This window comes from Psammomys obesus, unplaced genomic scaffold, assembly GCF_907164565.1.
Source record: "Psammomys obesus unplaced genomic scaffold, mPsaObe1.curated_primary_1811, whole genome shotgun sequence".
NCBI classification, from domain to species: Eukaryota; Metazoa; Chordata; class Mammalia; order Rodentia; family Muridae; genus Psammomys; species Psammomys obesus.
This window is the reverse complement of record NW_026585686.1, coordinates 4,709,033-4,732,863: the sequence shown is the minus strand read 5'-3', so window position 1 is coordinate 4,732,863 and position 23,831 is coordinate 4,709,033. Positions and strand designations below refer to the sequence as shown.

Below are 23,831 nucleotides of genomic sequence, written 5' to 3'. Positions count from 1 at the left end.
GTGTGTGTGTGTGTGTGTGTGTGTGTGTGTGTGTGTGTGTGTGTGTGCGCGCATGGTGGTATGGAAGCCAGAGGTTTCCATCAGTGTCCCTCCGTGCTCTTTCCCTCATTTGGGGGGTTAGGATCTCTCACTGAACCTGCAGCTCTGGATTGCTTGAAATGGGTGGCAGGAGAACCCCAGGACTCCACCTGTTCCTACCCCAAGCATGTGCCTGGTTTTCACATAGGTTCTGGGACCAAAGGACCAAACTCAGGTCCTTACGCTTGCATGATAAGCTCTTCTGAACCAAGTCCCCAAACTGTATAAGGTAGTTTTATAGTGTTTGATAAATATATGATAGCAAATTAAAAATAAAAGATTTAAAGACCTACCCAAGCATATGGAAAGTTAGAAAATTTTTGTATAGTGAAAACTCTTCTTACTCAGCTGACTGACTAAAAGTGAGAACTTTGCCTTAAATGCAAACTAGAGTGTGGAATTCATAAGGCTAGTATTGGAGTTTCTTTGTATTTGTTGTGCATGTGCAGATTTGTCCAGCAGGTGGCAGTGCGATATCAACCGCCCACAGTAGTTCTGACTTTGAAGTCCATCTGGACAGGCTTGTGTGCTTACCTTTCAGAACACTTAAACTGTAGTACAAATACTACTAATTTTATTTTCGCTGTCTTATTTAGGGTTTTTGTAAGCAAGCCAGTTTCCATGTATTTATTTATTGCTGAAACTTAAGTTTAATTAAGTCTTACAGTTTTAGAAGTCTGAGAGGGCTAAACAAATTTCTTCCTTGTGTATTTTTAAGTATCCTTTTGTGTAGAGTGTATTTGTTCTTATTCCAGAGTATGTATTGGTGAAGTTTCTTTTAAAAAACCACTTCCTAGTAACTACTGTGCTCAACAAACAGGATCTAATATCAGTTAAGCATGCTTTTAAGGAAGTGATAATGGGGGATTGCAGCTTGCTTTTGATTTTGTGACCCCCCTCCTTTCTTTTCTGAGAGGAACTGTGAAGGAATAATTCAAACCGTCTTGATCAGAAGGCTCCTGCGCCTCTTCTCCCCTCTTCATTTCAAGCAGGAGGATGCTTTTTCTTCTTAACATTCTCCCCCAGCACTCTGAATTAGAGATTTATTTGCAACGAAAAATCAATTAGTCCTAAATTTATTCATGGATTTCAGGTCCAGCGATCAATGCAAGTCCACTCAGTGGGCTCAAGGGGACCCAGTTCATCCCAGTTAATGTGTCTGAAGGGGAATTACCATTGATGCTGGGTTTTTTTTTTTTTTCCCTTTAGGTCAGAGATCAGATCTCGCTGTCACGGACTGCAGCAAGTAGGAATGACTTCACCCTGCAGCTCCCCAAACTGCACCTGGAGACCTTTGCAGTGGAGGGGCTCAAGGGTGGGCCAGAGGTTGTGGCATGCCAGGTTAGAGTCTAAATAACATTGTTTGCTACTGAAATGTATAGAGAAGAAATTGTACTAACTGGAAGAGAACGAAAGCCTTGGAGTATTGTGAATAATTTAGATGAGATGCAAATAAATGTTTTCTATCATGTAGCATAAAAACGTGTTTCTTTAAAACCAGAACCAGCCCATTAAAATAAGGCAGAAAAGCATTTTACAAAGAAGAGTATGTGTTTATGTCAAAGTGCAATATTAAAAGAACCACTTTGCTACCGGTGAAAGCTGGTAAAACAGGTTGTTATCTTTTCAAGCCAATCTCTATTTGTTGCTTTTGTTGTTTTAAAATAAGTCACTTTACATAAAAATTTTCAAGAAAGATATTTGAAAAGTCTTCCTGTTAATTCCAAAAAATATCTACATTTTCATTCCAGAAAGACTTGGAGTCTGACTGTATTTGCATTAAAGAGTCCTTTACCTTTTAATGTTAGGTTTTACTGAGCACCGTACTACAGTGTGCAAACTGGGCCATTTCACTTTAAAGCTCAAAACATCAGTTCATGAAACCTTGGATAGCTTTAACCTTAATTCAGGAACTTATTTTCAGAATCATTCATTTTCAGATGTTGTAGCTATCCTGTTCTAGTATGACTGCATTCCTGTGATCATAATTCCTTAAATTTCAATTACATTTTTAAGCTGGAAAAGTCAAAAGTCAAAATTGAGCAAATGCTTTATTTTTTTTTCTTTAGTGTTCAAAGCCTTCATTTTAAAAACAATCATCAGTATTATGTAAATTATAGGAAGCCTGATTTTATAAAAGATTATTTAACAGCTCTTTACATTGTCCAATATATTTAAGAGAAAATTTAAGAAAACCCACTATTAATATTTAGAACTTTACAATAATCTGTTCTTTCCTTAGTTTATGACCATGTAGAATTTGTAAAAAATACATGTTAGTTCATATGATTTGTGTTAACTCTTACATGTTCTACATCCCAGTTTAATCTGTTACCAGAGCTCGGGTTATGCTCTGCAAAGAAAAATGGTCATGACTTTCGGTTTTATCTTAATATAATTATATAACTAGGCAGAAAGCATTTTTTATTTTCTTTTCTAAGCTTTATCATTATTTAGGACAAAATTAAATGTGTGTTTTAAATTTGATTATCAATACTTACAAATTTATTATAGACACGAATGCAATATGATTTGAGACTTTTTTAGTGAGTGTGAAGTAATCCTTTATTTGGCTATATTGATTTGCTCTCACAAGGCTTAGTCCTTGTCAAAATTCACAAACAAAGAGTTCCCCAAACTAGATTTTATTTAGGAGGGAATTTACTAAAGGAATACTATTTGGGAAGGGATGAAAGCCTTAATTCTCTGTGGCTCTGATAGATAGGAATAGCAAGAAAGAAATGCAAGGGCTTGTAGTTTAACTCTTCCAATGGCTGTAGATGTTATCACACCCAAATGCTCGGGTAAGTTTTCTGACAGTATCTGTAGGTTACATTGTAGCTTAGTCATATGTGGGTAGTTAGAAAATGAGGACGACAATAAAATTGATGATGACAATGGTGGTGATGATGATGGCAGCCTCCATTTCAGTGAACTCCCCATGTTCCAGACCCTGTCCACTCATTCTGTTCTCTAATGGGACTGTCAAACAAGTGGCAGTATCTCCATTTTAAAGTTGAAAAACAAAACCATAGCAGGTAATTCTCTCCAGATCAACATCTAGTAGATAGTAGAACAAATTTAAGTTTCAAAGTAGCTGACTGCAAAGCCAAAGTGGTCAGTTTGACACTGAGGAGTTAAACAGCCTGTGTTAAGCGATAATAATAAAACTGTGGACACCTATGCTTTATTCTGCTTAGAAGATATTCATTATACATCTGTGTAGATCATAGTTTTTGCTATGCTGTAGACAAATTCACAGATACATTTTTCCGTTCAATAACCAAATAATATGAAAAATGAACTTTTCAACTTTTTACAGGATAATGTATGTGTTCACTTACAGTTACATAGTTTAAGGTATTCAGCATTTTAAAAATTTGTAATTGGCACATAGTAACTGTATTCTTACAGAGTACAATATTTTCATGCACATATGCAATACGAAGCAGTAAGTCATGCTCAATGTGGACCATGTCGTCACCTCAGATAGTACTGTTAGAGTTGGGAACATTCAGAATCCTTTCTCCTAGTGATTTGGAGACACATAACAAACCGGTAGAAGCCACATGCACTGTCCTGTCTGCACAACTGTGGCGCCCACTCCACCTAACTTCCCAGATCTGGCAATCCATATTCTCTCTGCACTGAAAGCATCTCACTTAATTTCCACACATGCATGCAAGCGTTTGCCCTGTTATGTTATCTGTTATGGTCAATGTACTTCACTGAACATAACGCCCTCCAAGTTTACCTGTAATGCCAGGACATTAACCCTTCCTGTGGATGATATTATTATTGACAGCCTATTACTTTTTATTGTTTAATAATATTACGTCATGATATGTGCTACACTGTTAGTCCATTCATATGCCACAGAATCCAGGGTTGATCCCATATCTTCACATTTGTGTTTAGTGCTAGAAAAAAAAAATGAGAATACAGGTATATTTTGATTTAGGAATGCTTTGTGCCTCAGTTTCTCTTTACAAAGTGGGATGTAGCAGTTTCCCAGGCCTGTAACTGGAATGAATGGGGAAATGAACATAGAGTGCGCAGAGGAAGCAGGCAGGGCCTGGCAACCTCATCCCATCCCTGTGAAGCCCCTCGAGGGCGAGGGAACAACAGGGGCTCATTTCACTACTGTAAGGAGTTGAAATGTTTTATTTACAGAAATGGTCACTTAGGATGCTTTCTTCGTCGCTTCTTCAAAAGCTTTAAGTACTTCATCAAGTACCATCTACTTTAACTTCTATTTACTTTTTATGCCATGTGATTTTCCAGGTGGTCATGCCCTCAGTGAAACCTCTTGTCTAGGCCCCTATGGCAAGTTTAAAACTGTGCTTTAATATTCCAATTAATAGCTTTTTTAGGTCTTCACTGTAATGCTGAGAAAAATTAAGCCATCCAGACTGAAGCTTTAAGTAAAATGGCCAGTGTGAATGCAGAGGACTTTGTAATAAAAAATTCTGTTCAGATTATATAAAGATAATACCTCATTTTCATCATCTTACACTCTGAAGTATGTTCTTAAAGTAATTTTGATCTATAATGTTGGTAATATCTAGCAAATAAGGACAATTGACCGATAAATATTTGTATTCATTACCATTTAGTGATAAGCAGCAGCTAGACATTGAGCACCAACAGTAGCTAACCTCTGAGGAAGTGTTTGCTGTGTGCAGCAGACTTCCCCGATTTCTTTCAGACTCTGAATGCCAGGACTGTGCTTCCATCCATTTTCACTGCTCTCTGTCGTAGCCTGACGCCAGGAGGTTCAGTTCTATGAAGGACTGAACTGAAGCTCACTGAGAGGAAGTAAGGTAGTAACAGACCAGACATTTAATGAGTAGGGTTAAATTCTGCTCTTTTTCATGTTCTTTTTTTTTTCCTGTAGAAGATGATCCACTGGCTTGAATTTGTATTTGAAGATGAAAAAGGGAGAGAAAGAATAAAAATAGGATCTTTCTATAAAATACAATTTCATTTGTATAGAAACTATGGGGGACTAGAAATGCAGAAGAGGGCTCATAAAATAATTAAATCTCAAGACTTGTCTATTTTGGCCTTTTCTTCTCCTGAAACTTGAAGAATAGACATTCCCAACCCAGCATTAGTGTCATGACTATGTGGGCCCATCCATCATCACTACTGGGTAGTAACAGATATATTGTAAAATACTGAGTATTTGTCGGATCTCCACAAACATGAAAGCTTCAATAGGTGGGAAACTTAGCCTTCTTCTTGGCCTCAGCCTCAGAGCTCAGAGCAGAGGAGGCACAGCATACACATGGCTGAAAGAACTTGAGACGCTTGGCAGGGACTCCTGGGACTAGGCTTCTGTCACAGTTGTGCATGCACCTAAGGGACTTGGTGCTCATGTCTTACATCTAGGCTCACACTGTTGAAAAGCTGAGAATCTTCCAACCTGTCTAATGAAAGTGCTTTAAGACTCAGTGTATAATCACTACCCCTGGAAATGTAGTATATTTCATAAATCTGTGTTTGTGAGTACTTCATTAGAGAGACTTCATTCGAAACCACTTTTTTAAATTTTATTTTATTAATTACACTTTATTCACTTTGTATCCCCCCATAAGCCCCTCCCTCCTCCCCTCCCAATGCCACTCTCCCTCCCCCTTCTTCACATATGCTCCTCCCCAAGTCCACTGATAGGGGAGGTCCTCCTCTCCTTCCTTCTGATCGTAGTCTATCAGATCACATCAGGAGTGTCTGCATTGTCATCTTCTGTGGCCTGGTAAGGCTGCTCCCCCCTTAGGGGGAGGTGATCAAAGAGCAGGCCAATCAGATTATGTCAGAGGCAGTCCCTCTTCCCTTTACTATGGGACCCACTTGGACCACTTTTTAAATAAAGGTTTTTAAACAATACTGCTTTCTCTGCAAATGCAGTAATCCTTTAATGCTCCTAAACCATAATGTCACTGCAGGCCTTGCTCACAGCGCTTTTGTTCTATGCCCTGCTCGTGACTTTCAGGACACCACCATTCTTACATTCATATTTGTTAGCAGGTTATCAATTTCTTTGAACTATTTTTGTATTGACATTGATAAATCATAAAGAACGTTCAGGAGGACATCTCTTTATTTTTTTATTTGAAGAAGGATGAAATAAATGGTACTGGTACCGAAACTGTCTAAGAATAAAGATACTTGCAATTCTCTGCAGTAGACTTTCCCATGTGTTTTATTGGCACTCTCAGTGCAGCAGCCTTCTAATTGCTCTTCAAGAAACTTCTACAGTTTTGGCATTCTTAGAAATTAAGAGATGTTAGACGATTTCATTTATAAGACTGTACCATCTTGATTCTTTCCGCTTTGTGTCATCCCGTCTGCATACATGAATTTTCAGAGAGCTATTACCTTTTTAAACATGAAAACGAGCCACTTTGAAAATCTTGTTAAATATAACAAGCACCACTTTTTAAAATAGAAAGAATATTTCTGATTAAAAATTTTATTACTCTGGCTCATTGGTTTTATTATATATTCAATATAAGTGACATTTGTCTCAAATAATATTAATTGCTAGAAATTTTGCTGATATTAAAAATTGTTTCTTTTTAAATTTTGAAAGCTGTGTATGATCCTGACAAAAGATCATACCCCAGTGGGTGTAAGAGAAAATTAAGATCATCTGAAATTCGGCATGTAGACATCCAGAGTTAACCTTTATATGCCTTTCTTGTTATTTTTAGCCATAAATACAAACTCATAAGCAAGCATCATTTATGTATAATGTATTTTCATATGTACCTATCCAAATGGTAGCGAGGCCATACAGACTATCTTGTAAATATTCTTTTGAGCCCGGCAACACATGATTATCTTCTTTATGTTTTGGAGTATTGATTTTATAAGATAACATTCTACTTTTCTTCCCTTAGTTTCTATGTTTTATTTAAAATGATTTGTTATGGTAAAGCATTTTTTAACTCCATTGGTAAAATGTAATCTTGCACACCACTAGCCAGAAACTACTATTAAAAGCTGCTATGCTTTAAGAAATGTTTAATGCATGTAGTATTTCATGTCTCACTATATGGGTTGCTATTTAGATCAGAAATTTGGCCTCCTCACACCTCTTTTGGTACTTTCCATCTCTCCTTGCCTTTTGAAAGAAAAAGATGACATGTGAGGGCAAAGAATGGGAGCGCTTTAGCTTCTGCTGCAGCCTTGCAGACTACTGTACTTCCATGCTTGCTACCCAGGAACACACTGGATGGTGTGTGCATGGACCGTGGGAACGGTCTGACATCAGTACCCTGAGTTTACTCTACGTAAGATCTGCTAGGAATGCTTTAAAATGAGCCTGATTCACAAAGTAACCATTCTAATCCTATAATTTCATTTTTTTTAAAGGAAAATACTTAGGAAGAAACTGAAATCTTAGCAGAACCCGCTATTAAGGAAATTTGAAGAGGCTATAATGCTCTGCTGCGAGCTGATTCAAGCTTTCCTTCTGGACACAGGATGCATATAGCAGGGATTTTCATTAGTTTGTAGCACAACTGCTGTCCTTTCCATGGGACACAGTGTTATCGTTTGGGAAGAAAAAATGTGGATTAGTGCGCTTGGTGTGCCGAGTGTGACTGGGCCTCTGTCCCACAGTCACCATTTCCCAGAACTTTTACTATAGCACATCAGATTCTTCCTCAGTGCAATGGATTCCCATTCTGGTGTATCTTGGGATGACAGTTAGGACTGTTGGGTGTCTGAAACGGTTTTCTTTAATATTTGTTTCATGTTCTGGGGTCAGGTGTAAGATGCCTTAGTGCCCAGGTGTGATGGCAATGCCTTTGTCTGAGACACGCAAACAAGCCCCACCAGGGAGGCTGGCAGCTGCGCGACTGCAGTTTGTCATCAGTGACTGTGCTACATCATCATGTTGATCAGGATGGCAGCTAGTTAGGCTTTTGTTTTGTTTCGTTGTTTCTCTGTATAGCCTTGGCTGTTCTGGACTCGCTTTGTAGACCAGGCTGGCTTGAACTCGCAGAGATACGTCTGCCTGACTGCTGGAATTATAGGCACCCACCAACATGCCCATTTTTTTCTTTTTCTTTTTTTCTTTTTGGTAGTTAGTTTCTTAACAGCATGGCCTTTAGGAAGGATAGAATAATTCCATTTCCCAAGGAGCAAGGTATCAAGGCATTAGGGAAATCATGTGGAGTCAGAACAGCAGCACCAAAGTCCTGCACTGTAACTTAAAACTGTGGCAAGCCGTGAGCAGCACTGAGCCATCGCTCCCACGTCTGGAGAGGTGAGGAAGCCTGTCTTGTGGCTCACAGGAATGTGGGAAGGTTGATGGGACAATGTACTCGTGAACATGCTTTGCATACCCGGAGGCTCTGTATGAACACAAGCTGTGCTGGACTGAGCTGTGAAAGGTCTGGGTCAGGAATGGGGACCTCAGTACATGAGGGAGCATTTCAGTCATTTGACTCTTAGCAGTTTTTGATTGAGAACATGTTCTCACGTGCCTTCAGAAGGCTCAAACATTCAATAACCTCAGTGTTTCAATCCAAGATGGAGGCGGGGGAATGCTCAGACATTTCTATCTTAGTTATGAAAATTTCACCCATTATTGCTCTTTTCAACCCCTTTTGTTACTGTTATGTGCATGATTTACCTTTTTTTTTGTTGGAATTTCGCATTCCAATTCTGTGGAATGGTGGCACTATTTGTCTATGTGTAAAATATTTTATATTCACTTAGCAAAAACGAAAAATAACAAAACAAAAGTACAGATTTCTTTTTTATGTTGCTCATTTCAGTTGTAGGTGGCAACAAATAGGAAAAGCGATGAATGAGGCAATTTTTGTCATTAATATAAAAAAAGGCAAAACCAAAATCTTAAACTTGATTCTTTCTCCCCCCCCCCATTTTTGAAGCCAATTTTAAGTACAAGTGTAACCTTCCTAGCTAATACCTTTTGTGGCTTATTATTAAGAGACTGAAGCCCATGAGCATTTGAACTTTGAAGTGCTACAACCAGAATTGCTGTTCATTTTATCTTCTTGTTTGATGGACTGCCTAGGTGAAGACCTGGAACAGGAAGGGTTATCTGCAAATTGAGTGAGTTTATTATGGCTTAGTGATTTGCTGATTGATTTCATTTGCTGTCAGTTAAGGCTCTCTTAATGTCAGTTTTCTTTGCATAATGCCTTGAAATAAAGACTGATGACGCTCTTCAGATTGATGGCGCTTATATAAACTGACCCTGATTTGCCCTGTTCTCCATGACAATTTAAGTGACAGCAGTTAGAGGAAAATACAGCAATGAATATGCAACTTAAGGATTAAGGGAGCCGCTGTAAATCATTTGGTCTAAAATTCCACACAGAAATCATTCCTTCCACTAATTCCAGAGATGCCTTAAGTTTTCTGAAGTAGGTTAGCACTCTTAAATGTATTTTAACATGTTATCATATATATGTATTTATTTGAATTGAAGATGAAAACTTAAGTGTGATCCTGAATCTTCCCACAGTGGTAAACCTTTCTCTCTTCATTTGTCAAACATGGAGTTTCCAGAACCATAGCTTAAATATTTACTTTGAATACATACATGTGAAAGAATAAAATTGGAGCTGAGAGCTAGGTTGGTAAAGCGTTTGTGAAAGGACCTGAGTTTCATCCTCATCACCCACACAAAAAAGTTAGGTTTGGAGATACAGATGTGCCATCCTCGCACTGGGAAGACAGAAGCAGGGGAGCCCTGTGCCTCCACACGCTTCTGCACCCACAAATTCATGCACACAAAAAGACTAAAGAACAAAACAGACCTCTGTCTTATGCCATAAGCAAAACCCGAAATGGTTTCCTACAGTACACTTTAAAACACCTAAAAGAAAGGTTTAGAAAAACCAGAAAAGCTCCTTGCATTAGTCCAGGTAGTTATGCTTTGAGAATGTTCCAAAAACATAGGCCACAACTATAAAAATACACGCAACTATATCAAAGAAAAAGGTTTCTTAGGGGCTGGAGAGATGGGTTGGAGGTTAAGGGTATTTACTGTTCTTGAAGAGGACCCTGAATTCAGTGTCCAGCACCTACGTGCAACTCACAGTTGCCTGTGACTCTAGTTTTAAGGGATCTGACTCCCTCTTCTGACCTTCACAGGCACATACCTGGTGCAGGCACATACATGCATACATGCAGCTAAACACACACACATATATAAAATAATTCTTTAAGAAATTTATTCCTTGACAATTTCATACAAATACACAAGGTATTTTAATCATGTCTACCCCCAATTCTTCCCTCTATTCCTTGCACATTCTTGATATAGAACTAGCTGATTCCTGAGACCATTGTGTCTTCTACAATCTTCTAGTGTCAGTCAGATTTTCTGTGCTGTGACGAATACCTGAAATAATTTTAAATGAGAACAGATGTATTTTGGGTAGCTGTTGGTGGACTGCTTGCCTAGCAAGCAGAAAGCTCTGAGTTCTATCTCTAGTACCATATAAACCAGCTATGTTGGCACAGTCCGGAATCCTGGCACCCAGGAGTTGAACACAAGAGAGTTAACAGTTTGAGGTCATCTTTGGCTACTTATTCAGTTCAAGGCCAGCTAGAGATGAATGAGAGAGACTGTCTCAAAAATTTTGTTTTTGAGTGTTGGTATTTATAGAGAAATATTTTGTATGGTGATGTCATGTACTTCCTGTTATATTCTTCAAAAGTTGTATGTGCTGGCATGTCTGTCTTTTAGTGTTAAGATTCTTCATTATGTCTAGGTATTATAACCCTAATTCATCTGTCATAAAGCATCCCATTAGGTAGCTAACCCAAATATGTTTAGAAGCCTTAGCCCATAGTTGTTTAGAACCTTTCACCCGAGGCTGTACCATTTTTTTAAAATTTTTTTATTAATTACACTTTATTCATTTTGTATCCCCCCATAAGCCCCTCCCTCCTCCCCTGCCGATCCCACCCTCCCTCCCCTTTCTGCATGCATGCCCCTCCCCAAGTCCACTGATAGGGGAGGTTCTCCTCTCCTTTCTGATCTTAGTCTATCAGTTCTCATCAAAAGTGGCTGCATTGTCCTCTACTGTGGCCTGGTAAGGCTGCTCCCCCCTCAGGGGGAGGTGATCAACGAGCAGGCCAATCAGATTATGTCAGAGGCAGTCCCTCTTCCCATTACTATGTAACCCATTTGGACACTGAACTGCCATGGGCTACACCTGTGCAGGGGTTCCAGGTCATCTCCACGAATAGTCCTTGGTTGGAGTATGAGTCTCTGGGAAGTTCCCTGTGTTCAAATTATCTTGTTCTGTTGCTCTCCTTGTGGAGTTCCCGTCCCCTCCAGCTCTTACTATTTCCCACTTCTTACATAGAATTCCATTCACTCTGCCCATCAGTTGGCCATCAGGCTCAGCATCTGCTTTGACAGTCTATACTGCAGAGAGGCTGTACCATTTTGATAGTATAGTTCGTGCATTTCCCCTTAGCAAGACTCTTTCTAGAAAGGGCTTTGTCTCCTTTCTAGTTACCCCGAGATGAGACAAATGCTGTGTTATAAAATAATACATCTTAAAAGTTTCTGCAAGGAACGCAATCAACAAAATGAAGAGGCAACCTATACAATGGTAGAAAATATTTATAAATATCTATATAACAAGACATTAATGTTTAAAATATACAAGAAACTCATATAACTGTGTAGCACAAAACCTGGAAACCCAATTTAAAAATGTACAAAAACCTGAATGGTTATTTTTTCAGAGAACACAGTGGCTAATGGATGTATGAAAAAAAATTGTTCAGTTATCACTAACCACCAGGGGAATTAAAACCAAACCATAATGACCTATTCCTCACAACCCTATGGATGACTAGTATCAAAAAGTCAAAAGTTCGTTAGGAATAAAAGAAACACATCTCAACCACATAAAGACTATATACAGTAAGCTAGGAGCCATCATTATATAAGTGGAGGAAACCTCCAAGCATTTCCATTAAGTAAAGAGCAAGACAAAGGTATCTAGTTTCCCCACTTACACTGCATATAAGTCTTCAAGTCTTAGACACAGCAACAGGACAAAAGAAGGAAACAAGGATATAGATAGGCAAGGGAGAAACCAAAATCTCATTGTATGTATATGATATGACTCGGTGTTGTAAGAGACCCTAATGTCTTCACCAGATACTTCTACCTGATCAACAACTTCAGCAAAGTGGCACAATAGAACATTAACATAACAAAAATCAAGTAGCCTTTCTGAATACCATTAACAGGCATGCTGAGAAGGAAATTAGGAAAAGAATCTTGTTTAAAATTGCCTCAAAAATTGCTTGGATTAAATTTAACCAAGGCAGTGAAAAGATTTAAAATGCTGAAGAAACTGAAGTCACTGGTTGTTCAAAAGGCCTCCCATGTTTATGGACTTGAAGCATTGTGAAAATGTTTGCCTTAGAAACTTAATCTTTATCAAAACTCCAGTGTTATTGATGGGTGTGGTGGAAGCATTTAGGAGCAGGTAGATATCTGTGATTTCAAGGGTAGGTCCTAGGCCAGCCAGGACTCAGTTGAGACCCTGTCTCAAAAAGAAAAAAAAAAGTTTTATTTTTGTTAAAGGTTGGAGACATGGATCAGTGGTTAAGAGCCCTTGCTGTTCAACCAAAAACCCTGAGTTCAGTTCCCAGTACTCATGTAAGGTTAGCTTATCACCATCTGTAATCAACTCCAGGGGATTTGATATCTCTGGCGGCATATATATACACCCACATGCAGACATACACCTAAAGGTGGTTAAAAAGAATAAGTCTTTAAAATGCCAATGCTATTTCTTTATAGAAAGAGAAAAAACCTACATGGAGGCACAAAAGACCCTGGATAGACAAAGCAATCCTAAGGAAAATAAAATCATGACCATATCTGACTTCAAGTTATACTACAGAACAAGACATAATAACAAAATCACCATGGTATTGGCCAAAAAAAAAAAAAATCGTCATGTAGATTATTAATTGAGTAAAGGAACTGACTATAAGCCCATACAACTATACCCACTTGATTTTTAACAGAGGTGCTCAGCCCACACATTGGAGAAAAGATATCCTCTTCAATAAATAGTTCTGGGAAAATTGGGTATCTATGTTCAAATGAATGACATACGCCCTTGTTATCACTTTCTACAAAAAATCAGCTCCAAATGGATTAACAATCTTAATGAAAGAGCTGGAACTATTAGAGAAAATCCTTGATTAGGACATTCTGCATAGTACTATGGTCACTCAGGAAATAAGGCCCCCAAACACCATGGAACCTCATGAAATTAAAAACAGCAGAACAAAGTTAATTTAATGAGGAGATGTCCTCCATAAAGGAAGAAAACATTTCTAGTTATATACCATCAGAAGATTAATATCTAGAGTATACAAAAAATCAGAAAACTAAACAACAACAAAACCAACTCAAAAATTTACCAGTAGACAGTGCTCAAAGATGAAATACAGATGGCCAAAAAACATTTATTCAACTTCATTAACAGTCAGAGAAATGCAAATTAAAAGAGTTTCATGCCCAACCTTCCTCCTTTTCTCCATGGACGAATTTTGTCTGGCATGAACTTGGTCTTGTATGTGCTGTCACAACTATGGCGAGTTCAAAAATGCATGTGCCATGTTATATCTGGAAGACATTGTTTCTTTGAAGTCATCCACTATCTCTGGCTCTTAATATCTTTCTGTCCCCTCTTCCCCTTAAGTCCACAAACCTTGAGGGGAAGGATGTCTATTCAGGACTGAACATTCTGATGTTTATCAGTCTTTTCCTATTGACCAGTGTGGAGTTCTGTGTTAATTACCATCTGTTGCAAAAAAAGAGGTGTGATGAGAGTTGAGAGATTCACTGGTCTATGAGTATAGCAGTAAGTAATTAGGAGATATTATTATGTCCATTTACCAGAAAAATAGCAGTAAGTTTTCTCCTAGGGACTTTGACTTATCTAATTAAGAAGCTCTTGGAGTCATTGAGAATGTTAGGTTACATCTTATGTGGTGTGCATTAAATCCCATTTTAACAAAAGCGATTGGTCACTCCTGTAACATTCATGCCACTATTGCACTAATGGCTATATTTTGCCAGGCAGGATTCATAGCTGTGTGAGACTAATGATTACTTTTCTCCTCTGGTAGTATTCATATCATCTTTAAGGCTAATAAAAGCTAGGCAGTAGGGATGAAACTCCCAATTCAGTGCAAGCTAGATTTATCCATGTTCTGTGGCTCACATATAAGTAGAGGAGGGTGTATGGGAGGGATAAGTAACACCCAAGGCCTTTTGAACAAGCCTTATGAAAACCTATTATATAAGCTGTGTGTGTGTATGTAGTTAGTCGACTTATCTTTTAAAGGTGAGGGGGCAGTACATCAACTAGATGCCATATGCTACCAAAAAAAACCCACTCAGGACCAGGAATGGGTTACCTCCTTTTGAGTTGTTAGCCAACGGGACCCCATAGACCTCTCAAACATTATAAGTTATTGACAATAGTATTGGTTATTGTCCCAAACTTGATGTTAAGACCATATTTGTTGGCTTCTAGCTCATTTAAAACTAGATAAATATCATACTAGACATTTAATCATGAATTATAAAGTGATTTAATACAATCCATAACATACATATTTTAAAGATGAGAATTATTTCATCACTCATGCCTATCACCACATATCAAAAATTCTAAGTGTCAGACACTCTCAAAACTATATGGACAAAAATCTATGAATAATTACAGTGGACAAAATGTGATAATAAAGATCCTTGGATGATCCCTTTTCAGATTTTACTCTGAAACTATTGCCAGGCAGGTTTCTGAGTTTTTAACTGAGAATGCTTCCCTATTTCCTGGTGATGTACTATTTACTATGTGGTGTAGTCTCCTGTTCCCAAACTTTGGGAAGTCCTGAACTGCAGATTACCCTGGGTGTAAGGACTCTGGGTGAGGTACCGTAGGAAGGGAACTCAGGTTGTGGGATAGGCTCCACACAGTGATGCACATCACCGTCATCTCCCTGGACTACAGTATTCCTGTTAGTTAGTTAGTTAAACTCTCCTGTCCAGTGCATCAGGGGCTCACATGGGGTTTCATGGCATTCTTGTTGTCTTATTCTTTCATAGTGCACAGAAAGGAAATATTTTGGTCAGTAATTCCTTAGAACCAATATGTCCTTATGCCAAAATGGTCATGTGTAAAATTTATCCAAATAGCTAGAAAAAAGGATTTTGAACTTCATATGAGTCTACAGAAGGAATTACTTTCAGACCACAGATGACTCAGAGGTAGCTGTATCAGTGAAAAGCCCACCGTAGCATGAATGGCAAATCACAAAAGCTGCATTCTTGAAAGTAACTATATAGTTTGTAGAGACCTTCATGCCCAGCAACTGCCACTGCTCAAATAACCTGAGGAGGGGCTTGCAAGCCTCCTAAGTTTCAGGAAGTTTGTGAGCATTTTAAGTTTAGTTTACTTGTTGCCTCCTCTCAGACTCACCTCTTTATCTAAGGCAGTAGTATTTCAATTCAAAAGAAACAACTATTTAAGAATTATCAAAGGGGCACAGAGAAGTATCAGTTTGTTGAGTTTACAGAAGATATAGTCAGAGATTTCTGGAAAATAATTAAAGATGCCAAGTTGTCACCCTGAAAACAGTTCGTATTACTACTGAAACTCAGATTCATTAACTTTATAATGATGAATGATATAACATTATATGTCCCTAATTTTAGGCTGAACAAGTTTGGAAGAAACTTTCTAGCCCCGTGCTATTGGCTCACTGACTGGGATGACTTAGGATGAGTGAGCATATTAGGGGATAAAGTTAAAGAAACCTCAGTGTTAACAGTCTTCTATGAGGAACAATTGGCCACCAACCTGGGAAACATCAATTGCCAACATGTATGCTGTGACCATTGGGGAAGCAAAAAGGATTAGGAAAGGGCCTAGATATGTCATAAACCTTGCTTTGCATTGCCTGTCAAAATGGATTTTCTTTTAAAGTAGATGTTTTGAAGACATAGTATATTCTATTGGGGTTTTGTCTACTTAATTTCAGTATAAAATTATCAAATGTGCCTCTTTCCCCTATTTCTGAGCAAATCTGAACTTACTCTTTCTATGTGCGTACAGCTTAATACCCTCTTGCTGCCTTTACAGCCCAGTCAGTCCTGGGCTCCTTGTGATCCTGGCCTTGCTGCATTCCCACTTCATTCACTGAGTGAGAGCAACACTGACTTTTGGGCTCTGACTTGATCATGGTGACTACAGTCTAGTGTCAGAGGTTCGTGCTTGCTGGCTCCTACACCCCAAATCCTTCCATTAATGTCTTGCTTCACAATTAACTCAGAAAGCCTTCTCTCATTACTGAGTGAAACACACCTTCCTTCTCCTTTTACATTGTGTTGCTCTCACCCTGACTTCCTTGTAGAGCCATAATCTATTTGCTTATCATATGTATCACAAGGACACCGAGGTTATCAGGGCTCTGGCTGACTAAAAGCCCTCTATTTTTAGCACCCAGAGCATGGGTACTCAGAGATTATGTACAGATAGAGATTATATATGCTGTCACAGAAAGCAGGCTGTGTTTGGGTTTGTGCATGCTTTATTTAGTGTAACCAGGGAATGTCCTTGTGAGTGAGTAATATATATCATCCCACACAGGTGTATGTTACTTAGTAAGAATTGGAGAACCACGAATATGATCTCCGAGGAGCAGACTTTAAATTGTTACAAGTTTGTGTGGCATTTTTATATAGCACCATAGTGTGTTATGATTTTGACATTTGAGCAAGCTTTAACTACCTGAATTCCAGATCACACAATTACAATAGAATAAAACTTCTCGTATATACTTTTACACAGTGTGTCTTATACACACATGCCAATGGAATCCCAAACAAGTTTAATAACCTCCATAGTAAAATGTCTAATGCTGCCAGAGTGTAGCAGGTGCTTAAAAAATCAGGACTATGACAATTTTGAGAGCTAAAGTATTGGAGTTAGGTTTCTTCAGTACACGTCACAACTCTGGGTCATCCGCTAGGTGCACCATTCTCAACTTATCACGTGCTGTTTTGCACTACACTAATAAGCCCACTGACAACCTGTAATTTATTATATAATAAGCATTTTGTAGATACCTAAAGTTTTAAGTTCCCAAAGCAAGGTAATTTATTATTACTGTTGTGTTGCGGCTGTAGCTACTATTGATCTAGCAGTATCCTCTGAGAAACATGACTCTGAATTTTTCCAAGATTATTGATGCTTTTCCTGGTTTCATGTCCATATGCAATGGTTTCTAAGAGGAACATTTTCCCTAGTCTTCAATTATTCTTCAGTCCCTCCTCTGTACTCATGGAGGTAGCGCCATGCGATTTCTTCTCTCTATGTCATTATCCCTTTAGTACTCCATTATGTTAACCTCCAGCATAATAAGAGCAGTAATCACCATCAATCTAGCATCTGCACTTAGTCTTAAACATTGGCTTTGATTCAATTCTGATTGAAAATAACATATTTGAAAAAGAATTGGGTTTATTTTTGGCACATTTAAGTTGTGTATGCCATGGTTGAGTGGAAGCCAGAAAAAAGTTCAGAATCTAAACAAGATAAAAAGAAAACATCATTCTAAAAAAGTCTGCTGCAAAAGCATTCTGCAACTCTGCTGAGCATGGCTTCCCATGAGGCCCTTCTCATACCTGAAAAGCTACTGTATTTACATCCTTCAAAGAGGGTGCCAGGGAAAATCTTGAGTGATGAGATCAGTCAAGTCTGGGGCCATTTCAATGCCAAAAGAGAAAAATGAACTTAGATTCACTGTCATATATATACATATATATATACATACATATATATGAACATATATTCACACAAATATATGTATACACACACGTGTATATGTGTGTGTGTGTGTGTATAAGATAACCAAAACATAGCTGAAATGGTAGAAGTTACATGACATGTTTGGGTGGAAAAGTGACTCATTAATTGCTTCTCATGTTTATTGAATGCCTTTCACAGAATAAATGGCATTACCAGGAAAACACCAACTTAAGTTATCTTTTAAGTGAAAATTCTATTATAAAGAACTTGTAAACAAACACCACAAAGTGAAATTAACCAGATGCAAAGTCTATATACCTCAGTGAACCTTTATATGGCTATAATAGCCACTCAGAAGCTGTAAAGCTTCACACTGAATTTACACTTTTTATGTATTTAGTCTACCACCCAGGCAAGAAAAACCTATGACAGACTTAAACCCAGAAGACCAATTATCTTTATAAATATTAGACATTGTAGATTGTTTTTTAGTTCTGAAATAATTTTGGATTCACAGAAAATTGCCAATGTGGTAAAAGAAGTTCCTCTGTCCCCTCTATTCATTTCCTCTCTTCTGTATCTCATGCAGCTTTCAGACAATCATGAAACCGAGAAAATTTTGATACATGGTATCATTTATATGTATATTTTTTAACCATATTATCAGATGATTATGTATGTGTTAGGGACATGACCTTTTGATATGGCTTATTTTCAATCAACTTAATGGTCTTAAAATTCATCTAAAATTTTGTATGTATCAGTAGATTGTCTTGCTCACCTTTCTCCATTAAAGCATATTTTGTTGTGTACAGTCTCTGACTACCACATAGAAACTTGCCATAAACACTTATGTACAGGTTGTGTGGGCCCAGGTGTTCTCTGTGGTAACTGCTCAGGAGTGTGGTTGCTGGGCATATGTAAGTGGATGGCTGCTTTCCTGAACAACAGTACTGGCCTGCTTTTCATTCTCACCTTCAGTGTGTGAGCTTTGTTGCTGTGCTTCCACATCGGCAGTTGAGGTCACAGCCATATGCTAGCCATACTCACTGATGTCACTTTCTAAATATACGTAGATATGCAGACACTTTATTGTGAGTCTGGTTGGCATGTCTTTAATAGCTAGTGATTGTGATAAGTATGGGATCTTATTTATATCAAGGTCCTCAGTTATATTCCATTGATCAGTGTGTCTGTTTTTATGCCAGTATCATGCAATTTTTATTACTGTAGTTCTGTCGTATAACTTAAAACCAGAGACGGTATTCCATTGTGTAAATGTACCACAATTTTTGTTTCCATTCCTCAATTGAGGGACATCTGGATTGTTTCCAGATTCTGGCTTTTACGAATAAAGCTTCTACGAACATGGTTGAGCAAATGTCCTTGTTTTATACTTGAGCATATTTTGGATATATGATTAGGAGTGATATCATAGCCAAACTTTGGGCTATGAATCTTATGAAAGAAGTGGGAGACAGAATGACCTGGAAGGGACAGGACCTCCACAAGGAGAACAACAGAACCACAGGGGTCTGGGGTCTTTTCTGAGACTGATACTCCAACCAAGGACCATGCATGGTGATAACCCCTGTACAGATATAGCCCATGGCATCTCAGTCTCCAAGTAGGGCCCTAGTAAGGGGAACAGGGACTATCTCTGACAAGAACTCAGTGGCTGGCTCTTTGACCACTCCCTTCCGAGTGGGGGGGCAGCTTTACTAGGCCACAAATGAAGACAATGCAGCCAGTCCTGATGAGACCTAATAGGCCAGGGTCAGATGGAAGGGGAGGAAGACCTCCCCTATCAGTGGACTGGGGGAGGGGCATGGGAGGAGAAGAGGGAGAGAGAGAGTGTAAGATTGGGAGGGGGTGAGAGACTAGCCTATAGTTATCTCCTTTTGTTGGCTTTATAGAAGAATTTGGAAGTATGACTTTTCTATTTTACAGATTATTATTATTATTATTATTATTATTATTATTATTATTATTGGTGTTAGTTCTTTGAAAGTCTTAGAGAATTCTGTGTTGTATCCATTAGTTCCTTTTCTTTTAAAAGGTAGGGGATTTTAAACTTGTATCTCATTGGTTGTTATGGTCTACTTAAATTATTTTCATGATCTTGATTTAATTTTGGTAGGCGATTGTTCTGGCTAATTTTATGTCAACTTGACACAAGCTAGAATCATAAGAGAGGAGGAAGCCTCAAATGAGAAAATGCTTCTATAAGATCCAACTGTAGGCAAACTTGTAGGGCATTTTATTAATCATTGACTAATGAGGGGGGAAGCCCATTGTGTATGGGGGTGCTACCTCTGGGATGATGGTCCTGGGTTCTATAGCAAAGCAGTCTGAGCAAGCTATGATACACAACTCAGTAAGTAGCACTCCTCTGTGGCCTCTGTATCAGCTCCTGCCTCCAGGATCATGTCCCATTTGAGTTCCTGTTCTGATTTCCTCCGAGGATGAACAGTGATATGGAAGCATAAGCCAAATAAACTTTTTTTTCCTAGTTCTTGTGGTCATGGAGTTTCATCACAGCAATAGTAACCATAAGATATCCATGTACATTTCAAAGTCCATCCATTTCTTTTAGAGTTTCCAGTTTAACCGACTAGCTTATAATTTTAAAGTATGTTCCTATGATTTTTTGAATTTCCTCAGTATCTGTTGTAATTTCTCATCACTGATTTTATTAATTTGGGTCGTCTTTTTTTCTTTTGGTTAGTTTTGTTAAAGGTTTGTAATCTTACATTGCAACATACCAACTTCATTGATTCTTTGAATTGTTTTCATTTGTATTTCTAGTTTTTTATTCATTCTATGTATCAACAAATTTGATATGAAAAGTTATAAGCATATTATCATTGTGAGACTGAGATGTTTTGTTGCAGCAAAAAACTATTTTAGTGTTCAGAGTTTAGGATATTTTTCACCAGTGTCTTCTCTTATCATCAGGACTCTAGTGATTGCATTTTCTCTGATGTTCAGTTATAAAGTCTGACTGCTACATACTCTGGAGGAATAGAATAGACGTTAGAAAGTTCTTTAGAGAGGGCCCATTTTACCATATATGTAAATATATTTAAGATATTTTGCCTTGTCCTAGTACTGATACTTCTCAGAATTGGTTAATCTTTAATGAGTTAATGCATGAATTTTCCTAAAATGATATAGTTATCCAGGATAACATTTACTTGAGTGTCTACTATGCATAGTGTAGTTAATATCTTTTCATGTATTTAATAATAATTTAACTTACATAAATTCTTTATAACAGGAATTATTTTTTTGTGAAATGAATTATATTTTATATATTTAGTGTGTTTGGCATACTTATTTTACCCAGTATCTTTTAGAACATAGATATGAAAAATATTTATAAGTTTAAGTGAAACATCAGAGGTTTTTGTTTCCTAGTTACTCGACAATGTAGACAAAAGGTTTAATATTTTAATGTTCAAATATTAGGATATTTTTCACTAATGTTTTCTCTTACTATCAGGGTTCCAGTGGTTGCATTTTCTCTGATGTTCAGTTATCAAGTCTGACTGCTACATACTCTGGAGGAAGTCCATAGTATAGGAAATATGTTTGTCCTCAAATGACACTTACCTCTTTGTGTTTCAGATATTTTGCATTCTATAGTCCATCCATCAATGTCAATTGTTACTACTACATGTTAACTCTAAAACAACTTTTATCCCTTTCGTTCAACCCCCTCTCCCCCCTGTTTCTTAGATAACTGAGTGAATCCCTGAGGTACAGACTTTATTCACTGCTGGGTCTTCTCAAAGTCCCTAGGGTGAAAGTTGACACAGGCCACTCAGACTCTGCGTGTGCTGCAGTCTCATGCTGCTCTGTGTTTTCTGAGCGTGAAACATGGTGATTTGACATGGGAGCAGTGTGTGCACTGAGAGGGTTGGCTCCAGAGGACTGATCAAGGCTCACAAGGCGCTTGTTCGTTCCCTGTTCCCACCTCCCCTCTGAATTCAGGTCACTGTCTTCATGTCACCCTTCTTCTTGTTAAGGAGCTGACCTCACTGGTGTCCTGAACTTCAGGTTTGGGTCACTGAGGTACTGGGTCAAACTCAGACTTTATGCAAGCTAGGAGATCTGTTTTCTAAGTCTTTAAATGCTTTGTTTATAAAAAAAAAATGAGCTTTGAAGGACCTTATATTATGTATTCCTTTTACATCTGAGAATCCAGAAAATAATTTCTATAAATTTAAGAAGCAGGATTGCTTTTAGAATGTTGAACTCTTTCATTTCAAAATATTAAAGGCTGATTCTTTGGTGACTTAACAATGAAATAATAATCTAAGATCATTTTGCCGAGTGAATAACTCCCATTTTCATTCAATAGGATATTATGAATGTTTGTAAACATTTATACATTTTAGATCCTTATATAGCAAGAATATGTACTGTGTTTATGTGTATATGTACATACATGTGAATCAGTTATCAAAGTTATATAATTAGGATTTCATTGCAGATGTTAGACTTCAAACAATAGTATTATAGTTAGATTCAGGACTTTATCACTTTTAGAAGCCCTTTAGAAACTTAAAAAATTTATTTGTTTATTTTATGTACATTGGCATTTGAATACATGTATGTCTATGTGAGGGTGTTGGATCCCCTGGAACAGGAGTTTCAGATAGTTGTGGGCTGCCATGTGGGTCCTAGGACTTGAACCCAGGTCCTCTGGAAGAGCAGTCAGTGCTCTTACCTGTTGAGCCATCTCTTCAGCACCCTAGAACCCCTTCTTATATGAGCTATAATAGTTAATGAGTAAGGAGAAAAGCTTTGCTTTAAATGTTCCTTTATTTGAATACCACTACCATACTGCTAATTTGGTAATGCCCTTATGCTTTATCCTAAAAATTAGATTAAAAAGCCAGTATCTGCCCTGTATGATTACTATAAAGAAATATAATCAAGCTTGTAATGCAGCTCCCGACTACAGCAAATAACTAATAAACATTACGTATTTTAATATCTGGGCCTCACAACAGTTTTGGCAGTAGACTAGAGAGTAATTTCTATTCCTGCTTTATGTTGTGAGGGAGGAGACGGAGGCCCTGGAGATTGTGTGGCATGTCCTGAGTACACACTGCTGTGTGTAACACAGTAAGATGGGGTGGATTTGCTACCTCATTGGAGATGAGAAATGGACTCACAACAATGAAGAGAGATGTCACTCAGGAAGAAACAGAAATAACTGGATTATTTTTGCCAATTTGGGGATAAATGCAAACGTCCTATACTCCATTACCAAACTGCACATCCAGCTTCATTTGTGTCTGAGTTTTATATACTTTTGACACATCAGGAAATGCCTTCTTAGATATAAATTTATCTTAAAATGACTCAAGGTGTGATAGGCTAGGACATGGGATATCTTCCCCCACACCAGGTTGTACCACGATTTACTGTTGGGCAGAGAATTTGTACTTATGTACTCTCTTTTATACCTAAAGCTATGCTTTTTTCTCTCCAACTTGAAAAAAAAAGTGTGATTAATAATTTATTCATTAGGTTGACATTAAAATTATATTTATCCTTTTCTATGAAGGAATTTATAGTGATAGGTAGATTGCAGTTTTTCATCTCTTCTATTTTTTAATTACTACATTCTTCAAAAGTTGTTACTTTGCTCATTTACTCAAGCAAATACTGAATGAGGACTACTCTCTCGAGAACACAGACGTGCAGACAGAGCCCGGTCTCATGGACTGCTTGTCTGGTAATGAAGAAAAACATGTAAAGTAATAAACATCTCCAGTGAATGCGACAATCAAAGCTGGTGTGAAGAGCCCACCGGGAGCTGGGACGGAAGCTAACTGCAGCCCTTTGGGCTTTGTAGATGGTTCTTGAAAGGGATGCTGTGTG

General features: G+C 37.9%; 1 protein-coding gene across 1 annotated transcript in view; it reads left to right on the top strand.

Annotated features, from left to right (window-relative positions):
* Ccdc171 (coiled-coil domain containing 171) overlaps positions 1–23,831 on the top strand; it is a 330,679-nt gene that overhangs the window by 233,253 nt on the left and 73,595 nt on the right. Inside the window, exon 25 of the mRNA XM_055591708.1 lies at positions 1,288–1,419. Coding sequence (XP_055447683.1) covers positions 1,288–1,419 — 132 coding nt within the window. The remainder of the gene's footprint in view (positions 1–1,287; positions 1,420–23,831) is intronic.